This window comes from Aristolochia californica, unplaced genomic scaffold (assembly GCF_029961685.1).
Source record: "Aristolochia californica isolate CCGP_79_NKW_82.1479 unplaced genomic scaffold, dmAriCali1.0.hap1 SCAF_2, whole genome shotgun sequence".
NCBI classification, from domain to species: Eukaryota; Viridiplantae; Streptophyta; class Magnoliopsida; order Piperales; family Aristolochiaceae; genus Aristolochia; species Aristolochia californica.
The window spans coordinates 5,576,977-5,596,618 of NW_027181881.1; the positions used below are offsets into that span (position 1 = coordinate 5,576,977).

A 19,642-nucleotide genomic window follows, 5' to 3' on the forward strand; every position below is an offset into this window, starting at 1 on the left:
GAACAAGTACAAAGCAGTAACCCACACAACATGCAAATTAATGTGGGTGAAGCCAATGCTAGTTGAATTCGGGTTTGATATCAAGGACCATATGAGAATTGGGCTATGATAATCAAATTGCAATATTCTTTGAAAATCTTGTATTCCACGAATGAATTAAACATACCGAGGTGGATTGATATCTCATTCTTGATGCTATTTAGCACTACAAGATTGTAACAACCTATAGAACATCAATAGAGCAAGTTGGAAATTTCTTTACTAAGCACTTGGCAAATGGGAATATAGTTCTTTCTTTAACACTCTAGTGTTGTTTGATATTTATGCTCCAGTTTGAGAGAGAATATTAGAATTTGGAAGGATAGTTTGATAATTACAAGTGTATTTTAGTCCCCCTCTCTCTCTAGGTGTAACAAGTGAAGGTTGTGGTGTTTACATTTTTTTTCTTTCTCAAATATCTAGTGTTTTATGTATGTTATTCTTTTTCAAATAGAGAAAGATGCATTTTAGTCATTTATGATGTAATATTCTCTTAATGAATAAATAGAGATCAGGTGTCAACTTTGGATCTTTAATCATGCTGCAGCACTCTCTCTCTCTCTCTCTCTCTCTCTCTCCAATATTTTAAAGTGAAAAAGGACCACAACTCAAAACTGGTAATGTGCATCTCACAAGGAATGTTATAAGTGGAAATTTTATTGGCAAGCAATCTAGTGTGCCTTATGGTAAGGTGAAAGCAAGGCATCTTACTATTTGATTTGTTAATTTTGGTCAGGGGTACTGCATACTACCCTCATTTGATGAAGGCAAATTTTGGCTAGCCATTCGCTCTAATTACCTGCTGGTGATGACCCATTTGGGGTCTTTACTTCTGTTTACTTTGTTGAAATGATTTACAAGTATGCGTAGAATATGGATTTTTCCTGTCAAACTAAGACTTCTTCCAGTGTAGCCTTCTCGGATGTTTTAAGGTGGATTAATTGGCTTTGCAGGTATGAGCTTCAATCTGGTGTACATGACCCCTTTTGAAGATTGTGTGCGGCTTTACAAAAGACTGCGCAGTCAAGTGCCTTGGAATTTTTCTGCTACTTGTGACTGTTCTTTCACGAGGAAATTCGAAATCCAATTCTGTCTGGTGACGGAAGCACTCTTTCTAGTCTCGTCTCTGCTTAAACTGATCAACCAAGTTAAACGTCCAATGTTCTGGGGTTAGTGAGGGGCGATGAACTCGCCCCCGTCTTCTGTCTTTCTTTCGCTGCTTCAGAAATCCACATTCTTCAGACAAATCCATCAAGTTCATGCGCAGATACTCATTCATGGCCTACACCCCCTCCACAGTCACCTCATGTCCAAACTTATTGATCTCCATTCAATCAACTATGCTCGCAGCGTGTTTGATCAAATGGTTACAGCCAATGATTACTCATGGAATTCTATGATTAGAGCCTATGCCGTTCATGGTCCCTTTCAATATTCTCTCTCACTGTACATTCACATGCTTCAGCAAGGTATCCCTTTGTATTAAAGGCCTGTTCAGCTCTCTATGCTTTTCAACTGGGTGAACAGATTCACGTTCATGTCATTAAATTTGGATTTGATTTCGATATTTTCGTCAATAACTCACTAATCGATATGTACAGTAAATGTTTTAATATCGGATCTGCCCGAGAAGTGTTTGATGATATGCTCGAGAAAGATCTTGTATCTTGGAATTCCATCATTTCAGGCTATGTTTATAATGGAGACGTCGCATACGCTCGTGAGTTATTTGAAAAGATGGAGATTAGAAGAAATGAAGTTTCTTGGACAGCTCTGATTAATGGGTATGGGAGGGAAGGGATGGTTGTGGACATGTTTAAATTATTCCGCCGGATGCTTGTGACGATTGACAATGTGAAGCTCAACTCAACTCTAGTTTGCCTTTTGTCCGCTTGTTCATATCACTCAAATTTTGAGCTGGGCAGGTGGGTTTCAGTTTTTATAGATGTTAATAGAATTCCTCTGGACATGATATTGGCTACTGCTCTCATAAGCATGTATTTAAGATACAGGGATTTGGGTAAAGCCAGAAGAATCTTTGATGGGATTCCAAGCAAGACATTAGCCATGTGGAATGCTATGATCACTGGATGTGTTCATGGAGGACTCTTTGAAGAGGCAATCCAGCTGTTTTATCTTCTGCAAGAAAACCAGATAAGACCTGATGAGATAACAATGGTGAATATGTTATCTGCTTGTGCTAGCCTTGGAGCACTGGAACTAGGGAGGGAAATTCATCTCTCCTTAGGTAGGAGTAGATTACAATTAAATGAAATACTCGTTACTGCTCTTGTTGATATGTACTCGAAATGTGGCAGTATAAAGGATGCCTGCTTGGTCTTTGTTAAGTCGAACGAGAAAGATGCTGTTCTATGGAATGCCTTCATCATAGGCCTTGCTACCCATGGCCACGGAAGAGATTCTTTAGCTGTTTTCTCACAAATGGAGAGAAGTAGAACCCAACCGAATGAAGTTACATTCATTGGAGTGCTTTCTGCTTGCACCCACTCAGGCTTGGTTGAGGAGGGGAGAGCTAATTTTGAGATTATGCAGACAAGGTACAATCTCAAGCCTAAGATTGAACATTACTCTTGTATGGTGGATCTTCTAGGTCGAGCTGGTTATCTCGAGGAGGCCATGAATCTGATCAAGAGCATGAATGTAGAACCAGATTCGGTTATCTGGGGCTCTTTGCTCAGCGCTTGTGGTGTTCACCAGAATGTTGAATTGGCAGATGAAGTCGGCAAAACTATATTATCGTCGGAGACCCCGAATGTGGGTTGCTGTATACTGTTATCAAATATTTATGCTTCTTCAAGCAGATGGGAGGATGTAGCTCGAGTAAGAAGGTTAATGAAGAACACAGGGATGAAGAAGCCTTCCGGGGGCAGTTGGATTGAAGTGGATGGTGTTGTTAGTAGATTTCTTGTGGAGGATACATCGCACCCTCGTTGTGATGATATATATGAGATGCATGAAATACTGGTGAATCAACTCGAGTTTGAAGGTTTTGCTTCCAATCTAGATTTCGTACTGATGGATGATGATGGCACATAAAATTATTATTAGGAAACTCACGTTTCCTATTTTAATTTGGGTAATATATTTATTATTCAATTATATTTACTATTTAATGGAATGACCGAAATTAAGTAATAAGCCCGTTAAGGAATATGGGCCAATTGAGTAGATACCATAGGAAATTATGGGAACCCTATATAAGGAGATACATTATGGTTATGGTCTCCAAGAGACTAAATCACACACAGTTTCCTTTCTCCCCATTCGGAAGATAGACGAAGGTAAGGTCCCATTGAGGAATTAAGGACATTTAGTTGAGGAATATCACAAAACCAATCATCCGTTCGTATCGATTGCCGCAAAATTCCGTAACAGTATAATCATTTGGAATGGATCAAGGTATTTATCTCGAAATAATGTAAATTCTGGATTAGAATTTAAGATTAAGGTTTTTCTACCGATTATTAGTCAGAGGATTAGACGACGGCTTATTGATTCAGACAGTGATGGAATATCTGCAAGTTGACATAGATTGCTAAACAAGCTTATCTTCATGGATTCCACTACCAACTACGCCATCTGAATTTGGTAGGATTTGGAGAATGGCTTCAGGGGTTTGCGTTTTCTCCAAGGATAATCACTTCTACTGTTCTCTCTGCTTATAATCCCTCATCTTGTTTGTTGAAATGTCTCAAGTCAGGCTCTTCTTCTTGCGAGCCATCAATGGAGAGTTGAAAGTTGTAAGGAACAATTGCGCCAAATTTCCACAACAATGGTAGCTGAGGAAGAACCAGATTCCTTATCATTTTCTTCCAGACCTAACATGCACAGCACAGACATTTAAGAATCATTCCTCTTTTCCTAATGGGGAATATTCCTGATGAAGTGGATAAACACTACCAGAACAGAATCGGTAATTGCCTCAGAAGTTAGAAAGGTGGTTGGGTCTGATTAATAGTTCCAACAGTAAAAACTTTGGCTCGACCTACCATTCTTGTTCGAATCTGAAAACACTAGTTACAGATGATGAAGAAAACCATAAACCTTGTGAAGTCGGTGATCCAGTGGCAGTGGACATAAATAGTGGTGAGTCTTTCAGAAGCTTTTATGTCAGAAATCATCTCCAGTGGTTTCTTGCAAGTGATCATCAAGCCAGACGCAATACACGAATCGATTCAAACCATCTTATTCTTGATTCCTGGGTAGTGATCATGGAACCTGGAACCTGGAATTGGAAAGAAAGAAAAACTTTTCTCGCGTGCAAGGGATAGGAGACAGATGGCGCTCAGTCTCCACCAAATCCGTTATGAATTGGTTCACCACGCCACCCACCGATCCACTGGCTCTCTTCCCCACCCACCTTCTGCAAATAAAGTTTCCCTTAATTATTTTCACTGAACAGTTGGCGCCCAGAGTCTCCCGTCAACACAGCGACTGCGACCACCATTATGATTAGTCTATTGATCTGCCAGTGGAAGACACTACTCATTCAACCACAACTCAGCACGAACCGTTTCAAAAACACTTCATGGAATGAAGGTTGGAGCCCAGTAGCAACATCGGGAGAAAATGGCGGTAGGTGAAAAGTTCCAATACATCGCAAAGCTTGAGATCTTGATGTTAGTTTTACCAACCGGGAAGTCTTAATCTTCGGCTTCATGGCTTGGATTCTACTTCAGACTAAAGGAACCCGGTCGATCTCACAAAAAACCTACTTTCATGTAGATGAAAATAAAGAACTCAGGATTTCAAAGTCGGGACTGCTCTGAGTGGGTAACTGTCACATTTTAGGTGGATTCCCTTATCATCTTAATCGTATTAAATAGCTAAGATTGCAACTCCAGGCAACAATCAAGGTGATAGAATACTCCTACCCAACAAAAAAAAATAAAAATCCGACTGCTATAGATGAAAAAATTAAGAAGAGATGGTTAGGTGAATCAGAAATGCTCTGAAAGTTTTATTAACAAGACGTAAACGAAGAGTGTAGATTGCTCAAACAAAGAAACTCTCCTCCTTCAATGGAAGGACATTGGATGAAGCCCTCAAGTGTGAGATCTTCGATTGGAATAATCACTTGAAATTGTCTTCCTTCTCGAACCCAATCTATTTGTATTAACCTAATTTTATTTTCACAAAAGATTCTAAGATACTGAAGGCTATTTCTCTATTCTTCGGACGTCCGAAAACCATATCTGTTCGTAGGTGAGCCGGACTCATGCTGATCGTAGGTGAGCTTCTGCACCAAACCGTTAATGGGCCCAAATTGCGTTTACGTTGAAGATTGACTCACCCTGCTCTGAGTTTTTGCAGACTGAACTGGTCAAAAGTCCAATCTCTGGTCTAAACCTGAACCCTAAATCAGCTGTCAGCATTTCAGACAAAGCGGCCACTTCCTTCGAAATTCTTCGGGTCTGATCTGCAGAACCTGCTTCAAAATCCCAATAAGCCGCATATTATATTCTCGAATTGTTTTTTTCGAGCGTCGGATGGAAACGTAGTCAGCAGCTGGTTTGCTTCTTTTCCATTCTCTGCTTTATGCATCTGAACGAGCTTGCAGTGAGTTATGGCAATTTCTGTTGCTTTCTCCAACCCCGTCTGGGACAAAGTTGTACAGCTTACCAAAGGCGCGCAAGATAAGGGAAGCGATCCACTTCTATGGGCAGTCCAACTCTCTTCTGCTTTGACTTCTTCAGGGGTTGCTTTGCCTTCGGTGGAACTGGCTCATGTTCTGGTGTCTCACATATGTTGGGGAAACAATGTCCCAATGGCTTGGAAGTACCTGGAGAAGGTGGTGGCTGTGAACATTGCACCGCCCATGCTGGTGATTGCGTTGCTTTCGGCGAGGTAGGAGAACTTTTTTTTTTTTTTTTCACCCTTCTCTTTTTTCTTTAGCTTTTACTTTGTCGTTAGTGCATCCGGTAGAATTTGTTCGCAATTGGAAATTCTGGAAAAATTGGATAGAGTGGATTTGGAACTTTGGAGGATATTTAGTTTTGGCTTCTTTCTTGACAAGAGACATATATTCTCCGTACTCTCTTGTTCTCAATCTTTATGTTTTGGCAATCATATTTGAATTTTGATCTTATAAATTATTTAAATTTCATTTCCATGAAATCAATGCAATTATCTCTGTCCAGACATTTTTGCATTGAGCCAATCTTCTTTTTCTCCTTCTTTTCTTTCTTCTGCTGCTTCTCCTTCTATTTGAGAAATTATAGTTTGGTAATATTGGAATTTCGACTTTCTGGCCTTCTTTGCATTTCAGACACTTTTTTTAGTTAGAAATGTATTTCCTTGAAGTAATGCTAGTAATATGAGTTAGGACTATTATTTGCATCGGTGCAACTTCTGGTTCAGTGGCTGTGCAGCGGAGCAGTCTTGGACTCAGAAATTTGAGTTGCTTGAAATTTTATTTATGTCCCTTTGGGTGTGAAACTTGATTTTCCTCTCTTTGTGCATATAAATGTGGGCATTGTACAAAGAAATATTCATTGGCTTCTCAAGAAATAAGATATATCCTTTCGGTGTACATATTGGTGTCTGTCAGGAGACTTCCTTGATCTGGCAGATCTGTTTTTCACTTGTTGTTGATGTTTAAAGTGGAAAATATTCTGTCTTCATGTTTTCTGCAGTAGCAGGCTGTTTTTCTATTGCAACAAATGCAACACGAGCAATAAAGATTGATGTCTGTTTTCTAAGGTTCTTTTTTATTTTATTTTTAGATTCCTTTTAAGTAACTTACTAATTGACAATGAGGACAATTGTTTACCAAGCATGGTTCACCCCTTTTTTCCCCTTTTCAAATTGTCTATTACTATGAAGTTTGGGAATGTCTGATTCTACTCCTGCACAGCTCTTTGCTCTACTTCAGCATTAAGGGGATATTTGATTTTTCTCTTGAAGTTGAAGGAGATTCAAAATCAGGAGTTTCTTGATTCAAAAATTCTTGGATCCTCCTGGGAGGGCATTGGGTTGCTTTTCTATTTTTTCAAGATTAGAACCTAGCATATATTGTTATATCAAATTGGTCTCATTTAATGCTGTTTTCTAATTAAATTACTGAGATGTTAGCTCAAGTGGGGATTAACCTTCCATCTCTCATAGTACTGGGATTCCCCTTCTCGTTCTCAGGTTGCATTTAGACTGCAGGCTTTTTACATAAACTGACAATCAGTTAAAAAACAAAAGTTATGCATGTGATTCTTGACAATAAATTTTTATCTTCTGTTTTATATGCATGATGATATATCTCTTTTAGCTTTTCTTTGACATAACAGCACTGCACCACTTTCTTGGTCATTTTCCTTATTTTCTTACTGTTGCTGTGGGCAATTTTCTCTTGCTAATTTTCCTATAAGGCCACAAATGTTTTTAAAGATGGGTTTTAATGTTCCTGTTAAAGACAGGAAAAAAGGTACTTGTTTACAATTTATTTAGGTATGAGTTTTTTTTCTGGTCTGTTCTCATATGCATCATTTTTCAGTAGAGCTAATATTTCATTGTGGTATTTTACTTGATATGTTTTCTGGCCATGGGGTCTGCATCTCAAACTTTACTGGACATGCTCTTTTTCTTCCCTTGGTATAATGTGGAACATCATGCGCTTTATTTAGTAGTGCACTTTGCACCTGATGCTTGTCTCATTTGACAGTTTGTTTGCATTTCTTTGAGTTCAAATATGAATAAAAGCTCTTTTTATATTCTCCAATACTATTTGCACAAACTTTCCCTCTTTGCTACTTTCTTTGAGGGAGACATTAGAATTCAAGTCATCATAGTTCAATTTCTGCAGGATAGTTCCAAGTCGACGTTCCCGACCTGGTGCATACAGACTTTACCTTGAGCTCCTTAAGAGACACTGTTTCTCATTTGCATCTCAGATCAGTGGAGTGAATTCTCAAAAGTGAGCTTACTTCACTGTCTTTTTTATTTTATTTTTGTCTTTTCTGCTTGAGTATGTATGTGTGTCTAAAACGTGGATTGGACCTTTGGTTTATGGTTACATGGGGGGTCTCTAGTGTGATATCTTGGATCCATGTTTAGCAGGGTTTTTGGTGGAGTATCTGTATAATCCACATTCCTAAAATAAAATAAAAAACAAAAAGAAATGTTATGTCCAATAACGAATTGGATGCTAAAATTGTCCAAAGGCTTCAGGGTCCACACAGCGGGCCCTTCACTACTGGATCCTGCACACCTGCAGTGACATGGGTGGTCTAAGGCTTCTGAAGTGGGGAGTACTCAAGCAGACTTGGTCATGCTTACACCCTGTTTATTTCTCTCTTGTACGTGCTGAGGTGTTGAACATCATTCAGTGTTTCCTGATCTCATGACCCATTTTATGCAGGACAATAATATCGGTGGATGAAGTTCTTTATCTTTCTCAGGTATTTGGTGTCCAAGTGAGTGAACCAGGGGTTCTGGTGGTTGCATTTGTTTTCGCTGTTATGTGGCAATTAGTTGATGCAACATTAGATGATGAGGGGTTGTTAGAGCTGATCCCAGATACGAAGCCAAGGTGGACCATAAAGCCACAGGATATGGAGATCGATGGTGAAGATAACTTTGATGAGAAAAGAAGCGAGCATTGTGAAAAACTACTTAAAATGAATGCTGTTATGACTATTGAACTTATTGGGGAATTTCTGAAACATAGGACTACCTCAAGGCTTTTGTACTTGGCACGACAAAACATGTAAGAAACTTGGTTATCATTCTATTGTTTGATCACAATTATATATATATATATATATATATATATATATATTTTTTTTTTCCTGTTTGCCAGCTGACCTCTTCTTCTTCTTCTTCTTCTTCTTACTGATAAATTTGTAAAAAGATCGATAAAGAAAAATTTCAAAATAAGGAAACATTATTGATGACTCATGCTTGCTTTTGATTGTTTACCTGCAATATCTGGTGTTCAACTCAAGATTTTGAACTAAATCGGTGCAATAATTTTGATCCTGTCTCAAGTTAGGCCGGCACACTGGGGAAGTTTTGTTCAGTGCTTACAGTTGCTTGGGGCAAACTCCTCTGCAGTAAGAAATTCATCTCTCTCACCAGAGGCTCTGATGCAGTTATCCTCATCGTATACACCCAAAAACATCCTTTTAGAATCCAAATCTGGTGGGCAACAAGGTTTTTGTGGCATCATTCCTTCTGGCTGCCTTGCATCTTTTGCTTACCACTGCTATGGAGCTAGTCGTTCTGCGCTTTGGATACCGTTAGACATGTTCCTGGAAGATTGTATGGATGGAACTCAGGTTGCTGCATCTTGTGCCATTGATATTCTTACTGGTAATAGTTAATCTATACTATATGTCCAAGTTGTAGCTCAAAACATACACTAGCACCGTCACTCACAAAGGAACACACTTGGCATTGTTTAGCATTCGATGGAATGTTCCATGTCTACTCGTGGCCCCATTTGTTGCCTTTATATGGAGGAGATAGTTTAAAATCACGATTTTGCATTACAACCTTGCTTACTTTGCATGAAAGTTTATTATTTTCTCCAAGTTAGAGACTGTATCCAACTCCTGTTCATTTTCAGGGTCCATGCTTGGATCCTAATGGTCACACTGGCTGTGGTCCAGACTAAAATGAATATAGGTGTGTTTAGAAAGTTGAATTATCAAACTTTGGAAATAATAAATGTATGCATACACTGCAAAACTATAAAAGTACTACCTTTCATCTGAGTAATAACATACATTCTTATATTAGTGGAGCCTTTTTTAACCTGAGCATGTGCGGGTGGGGAGAGATTTAAGCATGTCAAGCATGGTAAATGTTGCTTTCTTGCATCTGCTTATAAACACCAAGGTAGGTCAGTGAACTTGGAATATTGATCAGCCTAAACAGTGCCATAGAATATGGCTTCCAGAGTGGTCTTCTTCCTCAAAAGAACAGGCATATTCTTTTTTGTATATTAGTTGTACTGTGGAAAGTGTGGGGCCTCAACCTTTAAGTGAAATTAAAGGTTATTATGAGTGATGACATCATGCTGCATCTTTTTTTTCTTCTTCTTTTGAGCTGGAGGGATGGTTTGCACTTTTCATCCCAAATCCTGTGTTGACTAATCTGGAACAGTGTCAGTATGCAACATTTCTTTGCATACTAAAGGGGAGGTATAATCTATCCTCCTTGGAAATTAGCAAATTACACTCTTGAATTTTGTCATCTTAGATGGAATCAAATTTGAGTGGTTACTTGCTCCAGGTTTGATAAAAGCTCTTCAAGCACTTAATGGGACCACCTGGCATGATGCTTTCCTTGCTGCTTGGCTTGCAGCCCTTCGGCTTGTTCAAAGGGTAAAAATTTGATACAACCATGTTTTTTGTTTATCATTAAGTATAATGGCAAAAAACACTGGTATTCTTGTTTCAGAGGATTATCATTCTGTGGTTGCATGTGCTTTGTGGCTAATTATTCTAATTAGTGTTTTTTCTTTCTCTTTTTCTTTCTCTTGCTTATATTCCTTCCCATTTATTCCTTTCTGACGTAAAGAAAATAAATTTTGTTAATAAAGAAAAGTTGTTTTAAGAACTCAGATATTTTAGAGTATGAAGTTTTCCATTCATTTTATGGGATGAAAAGAGCTGATCTGGTTATGGATCTCGTCTCTTAAATGGTTTTTATGCGGGTTACAGACATTTTATCCAAAGTTATAATTACCTTTGTTATTTGGAATGAAGAAAAAAAGCACATGATTTTTTGAACCCCATACCCTGGTTAGACAAACCTGAGACCTGGCACTAGGTTTCCCCATGTGGCCATTGAGCAAAAGCACCCCTACTCCAATGACACACACACCCAAAAAAATTGACTCCGGCAGGTAATTGCCTGAATAAAATAAAAGTGGGATAGAATAGCCTGCGGAGGCATATCAGTGTTTAGCAATTTCAGGTGCTTGTTACATGCCTTATTTGCATGCAAGGTTCAATTTTAAAACAGAAATATTTATAATTTTGTATACTATCCTCACTATCAGTTGGTTTAACATTTTTTTGCTTTGGGACAATAAAAGTAATATTATCTTTTTCAAGAACAACTTCCTTGTATCTTTGTATTTTGCAGGAGCGGGATCCCATTGAAGGCCCTGTACCTCGTCTTGACACACGATTATGTATTTTACTGTCCATCACAACACTTTCAATTGCTGATATTATTGAGGAAGAGGAGACCGAGTTAGTAAATGAAACTGAACGGAATTCAAACAATCAACGAAAAGAGAAGATTTTGGTTGGAAAGCGTTGTAAGGACTTAGTCTCATCCTTGCAAGTACTGGGGGATTACGAAGGATTGCTAACTCCTCCACAATCTGTTATTTTTGTGGCCAATCAAGCTGCTGCAAAAGCCATGATGTTTGTTTCAGGCCTTTCAGCTGGGAGTAGCTACTTAGAGTGCACTAGCATGAATGAGTTTCCTATTAATTGTTGTAAGCAGCTTCCACTCTAGATTTGCCCAATTTATTTTATATAGTTTCTTTTCATGTTTTTTCTTTTCTTCTGATTCATGGAGCTTAGATTTTTCTGCCTACAAATTGCTCCATAAATGTTTAAAAAATTGTCAATTTGGTCATTTGCTGAGCCTCTTGAGCAGTTTGTGCTCTGCCAAAGTCAACTTTGAATAAGTAATGGAAGTCAAATAAAACTCATCCTGGTCAAGGGGAAGATGGGCTGGACCAAGTACTCACTTCATTCACTACTTCCAGTTGTCTTTTGGTTCTTAAAATTATCAGGTCCACATTGGTTGCATTTGCTGCTTTAAACATGTCCCCACAACTATCTGTAAAGAATGTAGGTGGACTCATAAGCTTAAACCTTTTGTTTGCAGCAGGAAATATGAGGCATCTGATTGTTGAGGCTTGTATTGCACGCAATCTGCTAGATACATCAGCCTACTTTTGGCCAGGCTATGTAAATGGACGCATCAACCAAATCCCTCATGGCATGCCTGGGCAAGTGCCTTGTTGGTCTACATTGATGAAAGGGGGGCAGCTAACTGCGGCTATGATAAATGCGTTAGTTACAACTCCTGCTTCAAGGTATACTCCCAGCCTAGTTATTAGAAAGAATTTGAAGATTATTACTTGCAAAATTAGCACTCTGGTTTTCAATTATTTTCTCTTTGTTAAGAATCTGAATGAAGTCTTCTTGTTGGAACAATGGTTATGTAACTCTCGCCATGAATATCAAACTACACCGAGTCTTATGTTAATAACCACTTTTACCTGAGATTAGCTATATTAGATTTACTTTTTGAAAATATGCCCAGGGGCAAAGCCACTGAATTAAGCTAATGGATTTGATGGAAGCTTAGCAGAGCTCGAGAAAATATTTGAGGTTGCAATTAACGGATCAGGCGATGAGAAAGCATCTGCAGCTACTATTCTCTGTGGGGCATCTCTGAATCGAGGCTGGAATATTCAGGTAACACTATTCTCTATGAGCTACAAGTTGTCATTTTTATTTCATTGCCTCTACTTGGATGATAAACTTTGCCTTCTTTGTCTGTTGCTATTTAGTGCTGTTTTTATTAGCTTGATATTTTAACCTGGGCTTGCCATTAAAGGTTCTTACTGTGGATTCCTATGACCATTTACTCGTTGAATGAATGAAGCTTTCTAATTGATGGTATTTGACCTCTCCGTTAGGCCCTCAAAAAGATTATCCATGTTACATACAATGAGCAACATGTGTATGCCTCTAAGAAAAATGTCATGGGTTCTCTATGATTGTCTATCTATTCATTTTTTTTTTTTTAATATCATGTGTGTTCTTCCAATGTGTGCATGCAGGAACACACTGTTCGTTTTGTAATGAAACTACTATCACCTCCTGTTCCAGCAGATTACTCTGGGACTGAGAGCCATTTGATGAGTTGTGCTCCTGTGTTGTATATCCTTCTTACTGGAATATCATCTGTGGATTGTGTTCATATTTTCTCTTTACAGGGCTTGGTAAGTTCAGTTTTACCGTGGCCTCTGTACCAGTTCTTGCCCTTTGTCCCTCATTTGATCTTCCTCCTTGATACTGTGCACTTATCATTGTGTTACCAGGTTCCAGAGCTTGCCGCTGTATTGATGGCAATTTGTGAGGTTTTTGGTTCCTGTGTACCGAACGTCCTGTGGAGCTTACCAACAGGGGAAGAAATTACTGCCCATGCTGTGTTCTCAAGTGCATTTATTCTCCTTTTGAGGCTGTGGAAGTTCAATCACCCGCCACTTGAACATAGTGTGTCAGGAGATGGTGCACCAGTCGGTTCACAGCTAACACCTGAATATCTTCTCCTGCTACGTAATTCCCAGATTATATCAAGCAGTGAGGCCAAAAATCAACATAGCAGTTGGAGATTGTCAAAAATTGCATGTTCAACCCCCAAAGAACCCATTTTTCTAGATTCATTTCCAAAACTGAAAGTCTGGTACCGACAACACCAAGCTTGTATTGCATCAACTCTTTCTGGGCTACCTAATGGGACTCCAGTTCACCAGATTGTTGATGGGCTTCTGAATATGATGTTCAAGAAGATCACTAAGGGAGGAAGTAACCAATCAATGACTCCAGGTACATCAGGGAGTGCTAGTTTCAGCAGTTCGTCAGGCCACAGTAACGAAGATGTTTCTCTGAGACCCAAGTTACCTGCTTGGGAAATTCTTGAAGTTGTTCCCTTTGTGGTGGATGCTGCTCTTTCAGCTTGTTCTCATGGACGACTGTCTCCACGGGAGCTGGCTACAGGTTGGTTGTTAATTTTGTCAAATTTGATTATGTTGATAACTTCCCTTTCTTTTGAATCTTTCTCCTAAATTTTCAATTGAGGATATTTTTGAAGGAAAATGAATATCTGCTGCTTGTTTTTTTTTTTTCCTGATGGTTATACCAAATAATAACAATACAATTAAAGCTTTTGAAAAAATGACTTTTAAAAAGAGGTCCCTATACATGATAGGTTTGAAAAAAGAGGTCGCTATACATGTTAGTGGGTTTATGTTGTGGATAACTTGTTCAAAATATGAGAAGATCTGAAATATATGTGCCACTTGCAGTGAATAAAAGTGGAAAAGGAAAAGTGACAAGCTATGGCCAATTCTTACCGTGGTAGTAAAAGTCTTCCCAACATGTTTAGATACTTTCCTGTTTGTCCGTGATCAGATGGAAATTTCTGCTTAGATAAAGTAAGAGAGATATTTGATTATACAAGAGTAGCCTTTTATCAGACTCCGTGTCTTTTAGCTTCTTGGATTAAAAAAAGATTTTGTTTTGGCAGGAATCTTAGTTTTATGTGCAATGTTTTAGCAAACTCTGCATCTTTTATCTTTTTGGATTAAAAAGAAATCTGTTTTGCATTTCTTTTATAACATATAAGCCAAAATATTCTAGAAATCTTAGTTTCGTGTGCTACCTCTAAAATCCCTTTACTCTGAATATTTGTTCACTGAGTTATACAGCAAGTAGTAGGAAGAATCACTTGTTACAAAGAAAGCTTCAGTCGCAGAAATACCAGTTCAGCCCTCTGATGAAATTTGTTGTTTTCTGTATGCAACAACCTGCTGGTTTTTTGTTCACCAACATTTTCTTTCTTACACGAAAGTTGATGAGTAATCTAAATTCTTAACGTTTATGTGATAATTTGGCTTCAATGTGGCAGGACTGAAAGATCTAGCTGATTTCCTTCCTGCATCATTAGCAACCATTGTGAGCTACTTCTCTGCAGAAGTAACACGTGGGGTTTGGAAACCTGCTTTCATGAATGGAAGTGACTGGCCAAGTCCGGCTGCAAATCTCTCTGCTGTTGAAGCACACATTAAGAAAATCGTAGCCACTACAGGTGTCAATGTTCCTAGCCTTGTTGCAGGTAACACTGATTCTATTTGCTGTTCATATTTCAATGTCTTATTTTGTATGGATGATGTGGATAGCCTAGAATGGACAGAGGAACTGTTAGTGTTACTGATCTCTGATGACTTGTTTTATCCTGTAACAGTAGGAAGCTCTCCAGCAACACTTCCATTGCCTTTGGCAGCATTTGTAAGCCTCACCATAACTTACAAACTTGACCGGGCCTCTGAACGTATCCTAAATCTTGCCGGCCCTGCTTTGGAGAGCCTTGCAGCAGGTTGCCCGTGGCCTAGCATGCCAATTGTCGCCTCTTTGTGGGCCCAGAAGGTGAAGCGATGGAATGACTTCCTCATATTCTCTGCTTCTCGTACTGTCTTTCAACAAAGCAGTGATGCAGTAGTTCAACTTCTCAAGAGCTGCTTCGCTGCCGCCCTTGGCCTTTCTGCTGCTCCTATCTCTACTAATGGTGGGGTAGGGGGTCTTCTTGGTCATGGCTTTGTCTCCCAGTGTTCTGGTGGGTTCTCACCTGTGGCGCCAGGGTTCCTGTACCTGCGGATCTACAGATCAATTCGGGATATCTTGTTTGTGACGGAGGAGATTCTGTCTCTTTTAATGCTTTCAGTGAAAGAAATAGCAGCTAATGAACAGATGAGAGAAAGAACGGACAAGCTGAAGAAGACGAGGTATGGGACAAAATATGGACAAGTTTCACTAACTGCAGCAATGACGAAGGTAAAGGTGGCAGCCGGTCTTGGGGCCTCATTGTTATGGTTATCTGGAGGATCTGGTCTGGTGAAAACTTTGTTCTATGAAACTTTACCGTCGTGGTTCTTATCTTCACATGGGTCAGAACCAGTGAACGGAGGCATGTCCGAGGTATTAGGGGGGTTTGCTCTTGCTTACTTTGCAGTGCTTTGTGGAGCTTTTTCGTGGGGGATAGACATGACATCTGCTCCAAAACGGCGACCGTGGATCATTGGAGCCCATATGGAGTTCTTGGCCAGCGCCCTTGATGGGAAGATCAGCCTTGGTTGTGATTGGGCCACTTGGCGTGCATATGTCTCCGGGTTCCTTGGTCTTATTGTGAAGTGTGCGCCAACATGGGTTATGGAAGTAGAAGTAGATGTGCTGAAGAGATTAAGTAGGGGATTGATACAGTTGAATGAGGAGGAACTTGCTTTGTCTTTGCTTGGAACAGGAGGGATTGGAGCAATGGGTCCAGCTGCAGAACTGATCATTACCAGTAATGAATAATTGTTTGCTAACATTTGTGTAATTTTGACATTGTCATCTAACTCCCATTCAGGAACTTTGTACAGTTACAGGTCCCCCCCAATATAATATGGAGACTTCTTTTTGCAGCCGCCCAAAGTCTCGATGATAGTCTTATTTCATGAATTAACTGGCATTCTCGGACCATGTACAATCTTTCATCCCTGTTTGTATATGAAATATATCCAAACATAACACCAGACTTGTATTTATCCCTGCATGTGATGAAATATATCCAAAAATAATACCAATGCGTCCATCAGATGACCTCGCTGCATCCAGGTACCTTTGTCACTCCCTTAATATGCATTTCTTTCCTCACCAGGGCGACCTCATCCCACATCTCTTGTGCCGCAAAGATGTTAGAATATATCACCCCACCTGCACCATGGCTAGGCTCCAATCTAGTGAGACATGCTTTCGCCTTCTTTGCTTTTTCCAGGTTCCCATGAGTCCTACACGCACCCAACAAACTACCCCATATCACAACATCTGTTCTCATGGGCATTTCTTCAATCAACATCTCAGCTTCATCTAGCTGTCCAGCTTTGCCTAACAGATCAACCATGCATCCATAATGTTTTATGTTTGGCTCAATGTCGTATTCACGCTTCATAAGCTCAAAGTATTTCTTCCCTATCTCCACTAAACCGCCATGGCAACACGCACATAAGACCCCCACGAATGTAACTGAATTAGGTCTGATCCCAGTCTTAAGCAGATCACAGAAAAGATCTAAAGACTTGCCTGCTTGTCCATGCATTGCCAGTCCATGTATAATTGCATTCCACGGTGATATTGTGGTGATTTTATCATAAACCTCATCAAAGAGTTCTAAGGCCTTCTGAATACAGCCACACTTAGCATACATGTCTATCAAGCCTGCACATAAGTTATCATTAAGATGGATACAATTGTTTAGTATATGATGATGAATCCTTACTCCTTGCTCCAATGTACCTGAATGTGCAATTGCAGAGACAACACTGACCATCGTAATCTCGTTTGGCCTAAAGCCCCTATCTTGCATTTCCTGAAAAAGAATCAATGCAGAATCAAACAGCTTGTTTTGGACATAACCTGCAATCATGGAGCTCCATGAAACAAGATCTCTTGCAGGCATCTCCTCAAATAACTGTCTTGCTGAATCAGCCATGTTATTCTTCATAAAGCCTGCAATTAGAGCATTCCAAGGGGACAAATTTCCCTTATCACTAAAATAGAACTGCAGCCTAGCTTCAGAAATCAGCCCACAAGCAGCATAAAAATGTATTATTGTTGTCTGTACAAAGGTATGATTGTCCAATGCGCTCTTCAAAATCACTGCATGCAACTGGCGGCCCTCTGGACCTGCTGAGAATTGTGCACAAGCTGAAAGCAAATCCACAATGGTGACTTCATTAGCTACCACCCCAGCACGTTGCATTTCACAAAAGGAAATAAATGCTTCAGACAACCTATCTGACTTCACATAAGCATCAATCATCGTACTCCATGAGACTAGATCTTTCATTGGGATCCTCTCAAACAATTTCTCTGCCAAGTCAATAACTCCAGACTTTGAGTACCCATTTAACATCACATTCCATGTTACAGTATTCCGTCCAGTCATTCTACTAAAAACACATTCTGCTTCATGTAAACTCGAAAAATATATGTACATGTTAACTAAATTAGTGGAAACAAGAACGAACAGCTCAAGCCCACTTTTAACTGCAATGCCATGAACCACTTTCCCGTTCCTTTTGGCCTGCAAATGAGAACAAACAGAAAGCACAGTTGCCAATGTCACCTCATTTGGCTTCACCCTGCAAATGCGCATATCTCTGAAAATCTCTAAAGCCTGAAGTGGTTTATGATTTTGAGCAAAACCCATCATAACTGTTGTATAAGATACACAATCTCTATCGGGCATTTCAACGAACAACTCCCATGCAGAGTCCAGTAGGCCCAATTTGACATAACCAACAATCATAATGTTCCAAGACGCAGTGTCCAATAAGTGGCAGGAATTGAACATGCGACGAGCGGTACTAATAGACCCGAATTTCGAGTAGACATTGATGAGGCTATTTTGAATATAAATGTTGGAATCGAAACCGGATTTTGTAACCAAGGATTGGATCTGCTCGGCATGGCATACTGATGAACAGGATTTGAGTGCAGAAACCAATGCAAACTCAGGAGGTGGGCTTCCTGGAAGTGAACCGCGGAAAAAGGCACCCAGGTAATCGAGTAAGACTGGAGAAACTTTTGACGAAATTGAAGAAACCCATCTTCCGCGAAATCTGTTGGTTGGCAATGCACAGAGAGCTGCACATCGGACATGTGCATTGATCATCACCAGCAAAACCAAGTCCAATAGGTAGGTGAGTGAACCCTTTGAGGCTTTTCCAGATTACTGAGGCTGGAAAACGATTTTAACTTTGTTAAATTGGTCCAAGGCTTTATCCTAAAATAACTAGCATACCAGGAAACATCTTCTGCGAACTAATAAATGTAATATCTTTATACTCATTACTTCCCCTCACGTGTAGGCACATGAATAATGTGGGTAGAAGTGGATAATTTAGGTAGATGCCTACATATGATGACCTTGCTCCGATACCATATTAAATTAGGTCCAAGGTTTTATCCTAAAATGATTAACCACTTAGAAAACCTCTTCTGCCAACTAATAAATACAAGATCTTTATACTCATTAATATATGCGGGACTAACCTTTAACAAACTTCTAAATGGAACCTCGTGGGCGGACTCAACTAAGCCTGTTTGTTCTTTGCGAGTGAAGGTGGCTCCAAAGTGGAGAGAATGATCAGTGAATTTACTCCATAAGACGAGTGATGTTTGACGTTGAGACTAATTTAGTTGGATTTTTAATGGAAATATTTATATTATTTTATTAATATAATATTTTATTTATTTATTTATTATATTTAGAATTTTTAATATTATATTAAATTACTAATTTAAGAGTAATAATTAAGATATTGTAAAAGTAAGAATTTGATAAAGTATATAGAGTAAATATTTTGTTTAAATATTCTATTTTTTATAATTAATTAAATTAAAATTTATATTTTACTTTGTAATTATTGTATTAATTTAGACTACACATATATCTATATTATTTTATTAATAAAATACCTTATTTATTTATTTGTTATATTCATAATTTTTAATAGTATATTAAATTAATAATTTAAGAGTGATAATTTAGATATTATAAAAGTATTTAGACATTATAAAAGTAACCATATATTGTTTAGATATATTATTTTTTATATTTAATTTATTTAATATTTTTTATTTAAAAATCATAAATTATTTATTTTGTTTTTTAATTAAAAAATAAATAAAACTATCTTAATAAAGTTAAGAGTATTTTATTAATAAATTCATTCTCCACTTTTTACTAAATTTTTATTGTACACTAACACAAGAAAATACTTTCCACTACC

The 19,642-nt window shown here is 38.7% G+C and overlaps 3 protein-coding genes across 3 annotated transcripts; 2 read left to right on the forward strand and 1 right to left on the reverse strand.

Moving 5' to 3' along the window:
• Positions 1-830: 830 nt before the first annotated feature.
• LOC137957186 (pentatricopeptide repeat-containing protein At1g08070, chloroplastic-like) lies at positions 831-3,096 on the forward strand. The gene is made up of 2 exons (XM_068804922.1): positions 831-899; positions 993-3,096. The coding sequence occupies exon 2, from the start codon at positions 1,633-1,635 to the stop codon at positions 3,094-3,096; it is 1,464 nt and encodes a 487-aa protein (XP_068661023.1). The 5' UTR covers positions 831-899; positions 993-1,632.
• A 930-nt stretch (positions 3,097-4,026) lies between these two features.
• On the forward strand, positions 4,027-16,280 carry LOC137956102 (mediator of RNA polymerase II transcription subunit 33A-like). The gene is made up of 13 exons (XM_068803434.1): positions 4,027-5,291; positions 5,374-5,907; positions 7,856-7,966; positions 8,411-8,758; positions 9,044-9,363; positions 10,288-10,379; positions 11,146-11,506; positions 11,905-12,115; positions 12,386-12,500; positions 12,869-13,030; positions 13,130-13,808; positions 14,719-14,925; positions 15,055-16,280. The coding sequence occupies exons 2-13, from the start codon at positions 5,627-5,629 to the stop codon at positions 16,161-16,163; spliced, it is 3,996 nt and encodes a 1,331-aa protein (XP_068659535.1). The 5' UTR covers positions 4,027-5,291; positions 5,374-5,626; the 3' UTR covers positions 16,164-16,280.
• Positions 16,281-16,374: 94 nt separating this feature from the next.
• On the reverse strand, positions 16,375-18,554 carry LOC137956103 (pentatricopeptide repeat-containing protein At5g19020, mitochondrial). The gene has a single exon (XM_068803435.1). The coding sequence runs from the start codon at positions 18,520-18,522 to the stop codon at positions 16,441-16,443; it is 2,082 nt and encodes a 693-aa protein (XP_068659536.1). The 5' UTR covers positions 18,523-18,554; the 3' UTR covers positions 16,375-16,440.
• Between the last annotated feature and the right edge of the window lie 1,088 nt (positions 18,555-19,642).

Excerpts from the sequence above, each read along its gene's own strand:
- LOC137956102 (XM_068803434.1), top strand. The coding sequence starts at position 5,627 with ATGGCAATTTCTGTTGCTTTCTCCAACCCCGTCTGGGACAAAGTTGTA. Across the intron at positions 12,501-12,868 it reads ATCGAGGCTGGAATATTCAG|GAACACACTGTTCGTTTTGT; the intron begins GTAACACTATTC and ends GTGTGCATGCAG. Across the intron at positions 13,809-14,718 it reads TCCACGGGAGCTGGCTACAG|GACTGAAAGATCTAGCTGAT; the intron begins GTTGGTTGTTAA and ends TCAATGTGGCAG.
- LOC137956103 (XM_068803435.1), bottom strand. The coding sequence starts at position 18,522 with ATGATCAATGCACATGTCCGATGTGCAGCTCTCTGTGCATTGCCAACC.
- LOC137957186 (XM_068804922.1), top strand. The coding sequence starts at position 1,633 with ATGTACAGTAAATGTTTTAATATCGGATCTGCCCGAGAAGTGTTTGAT.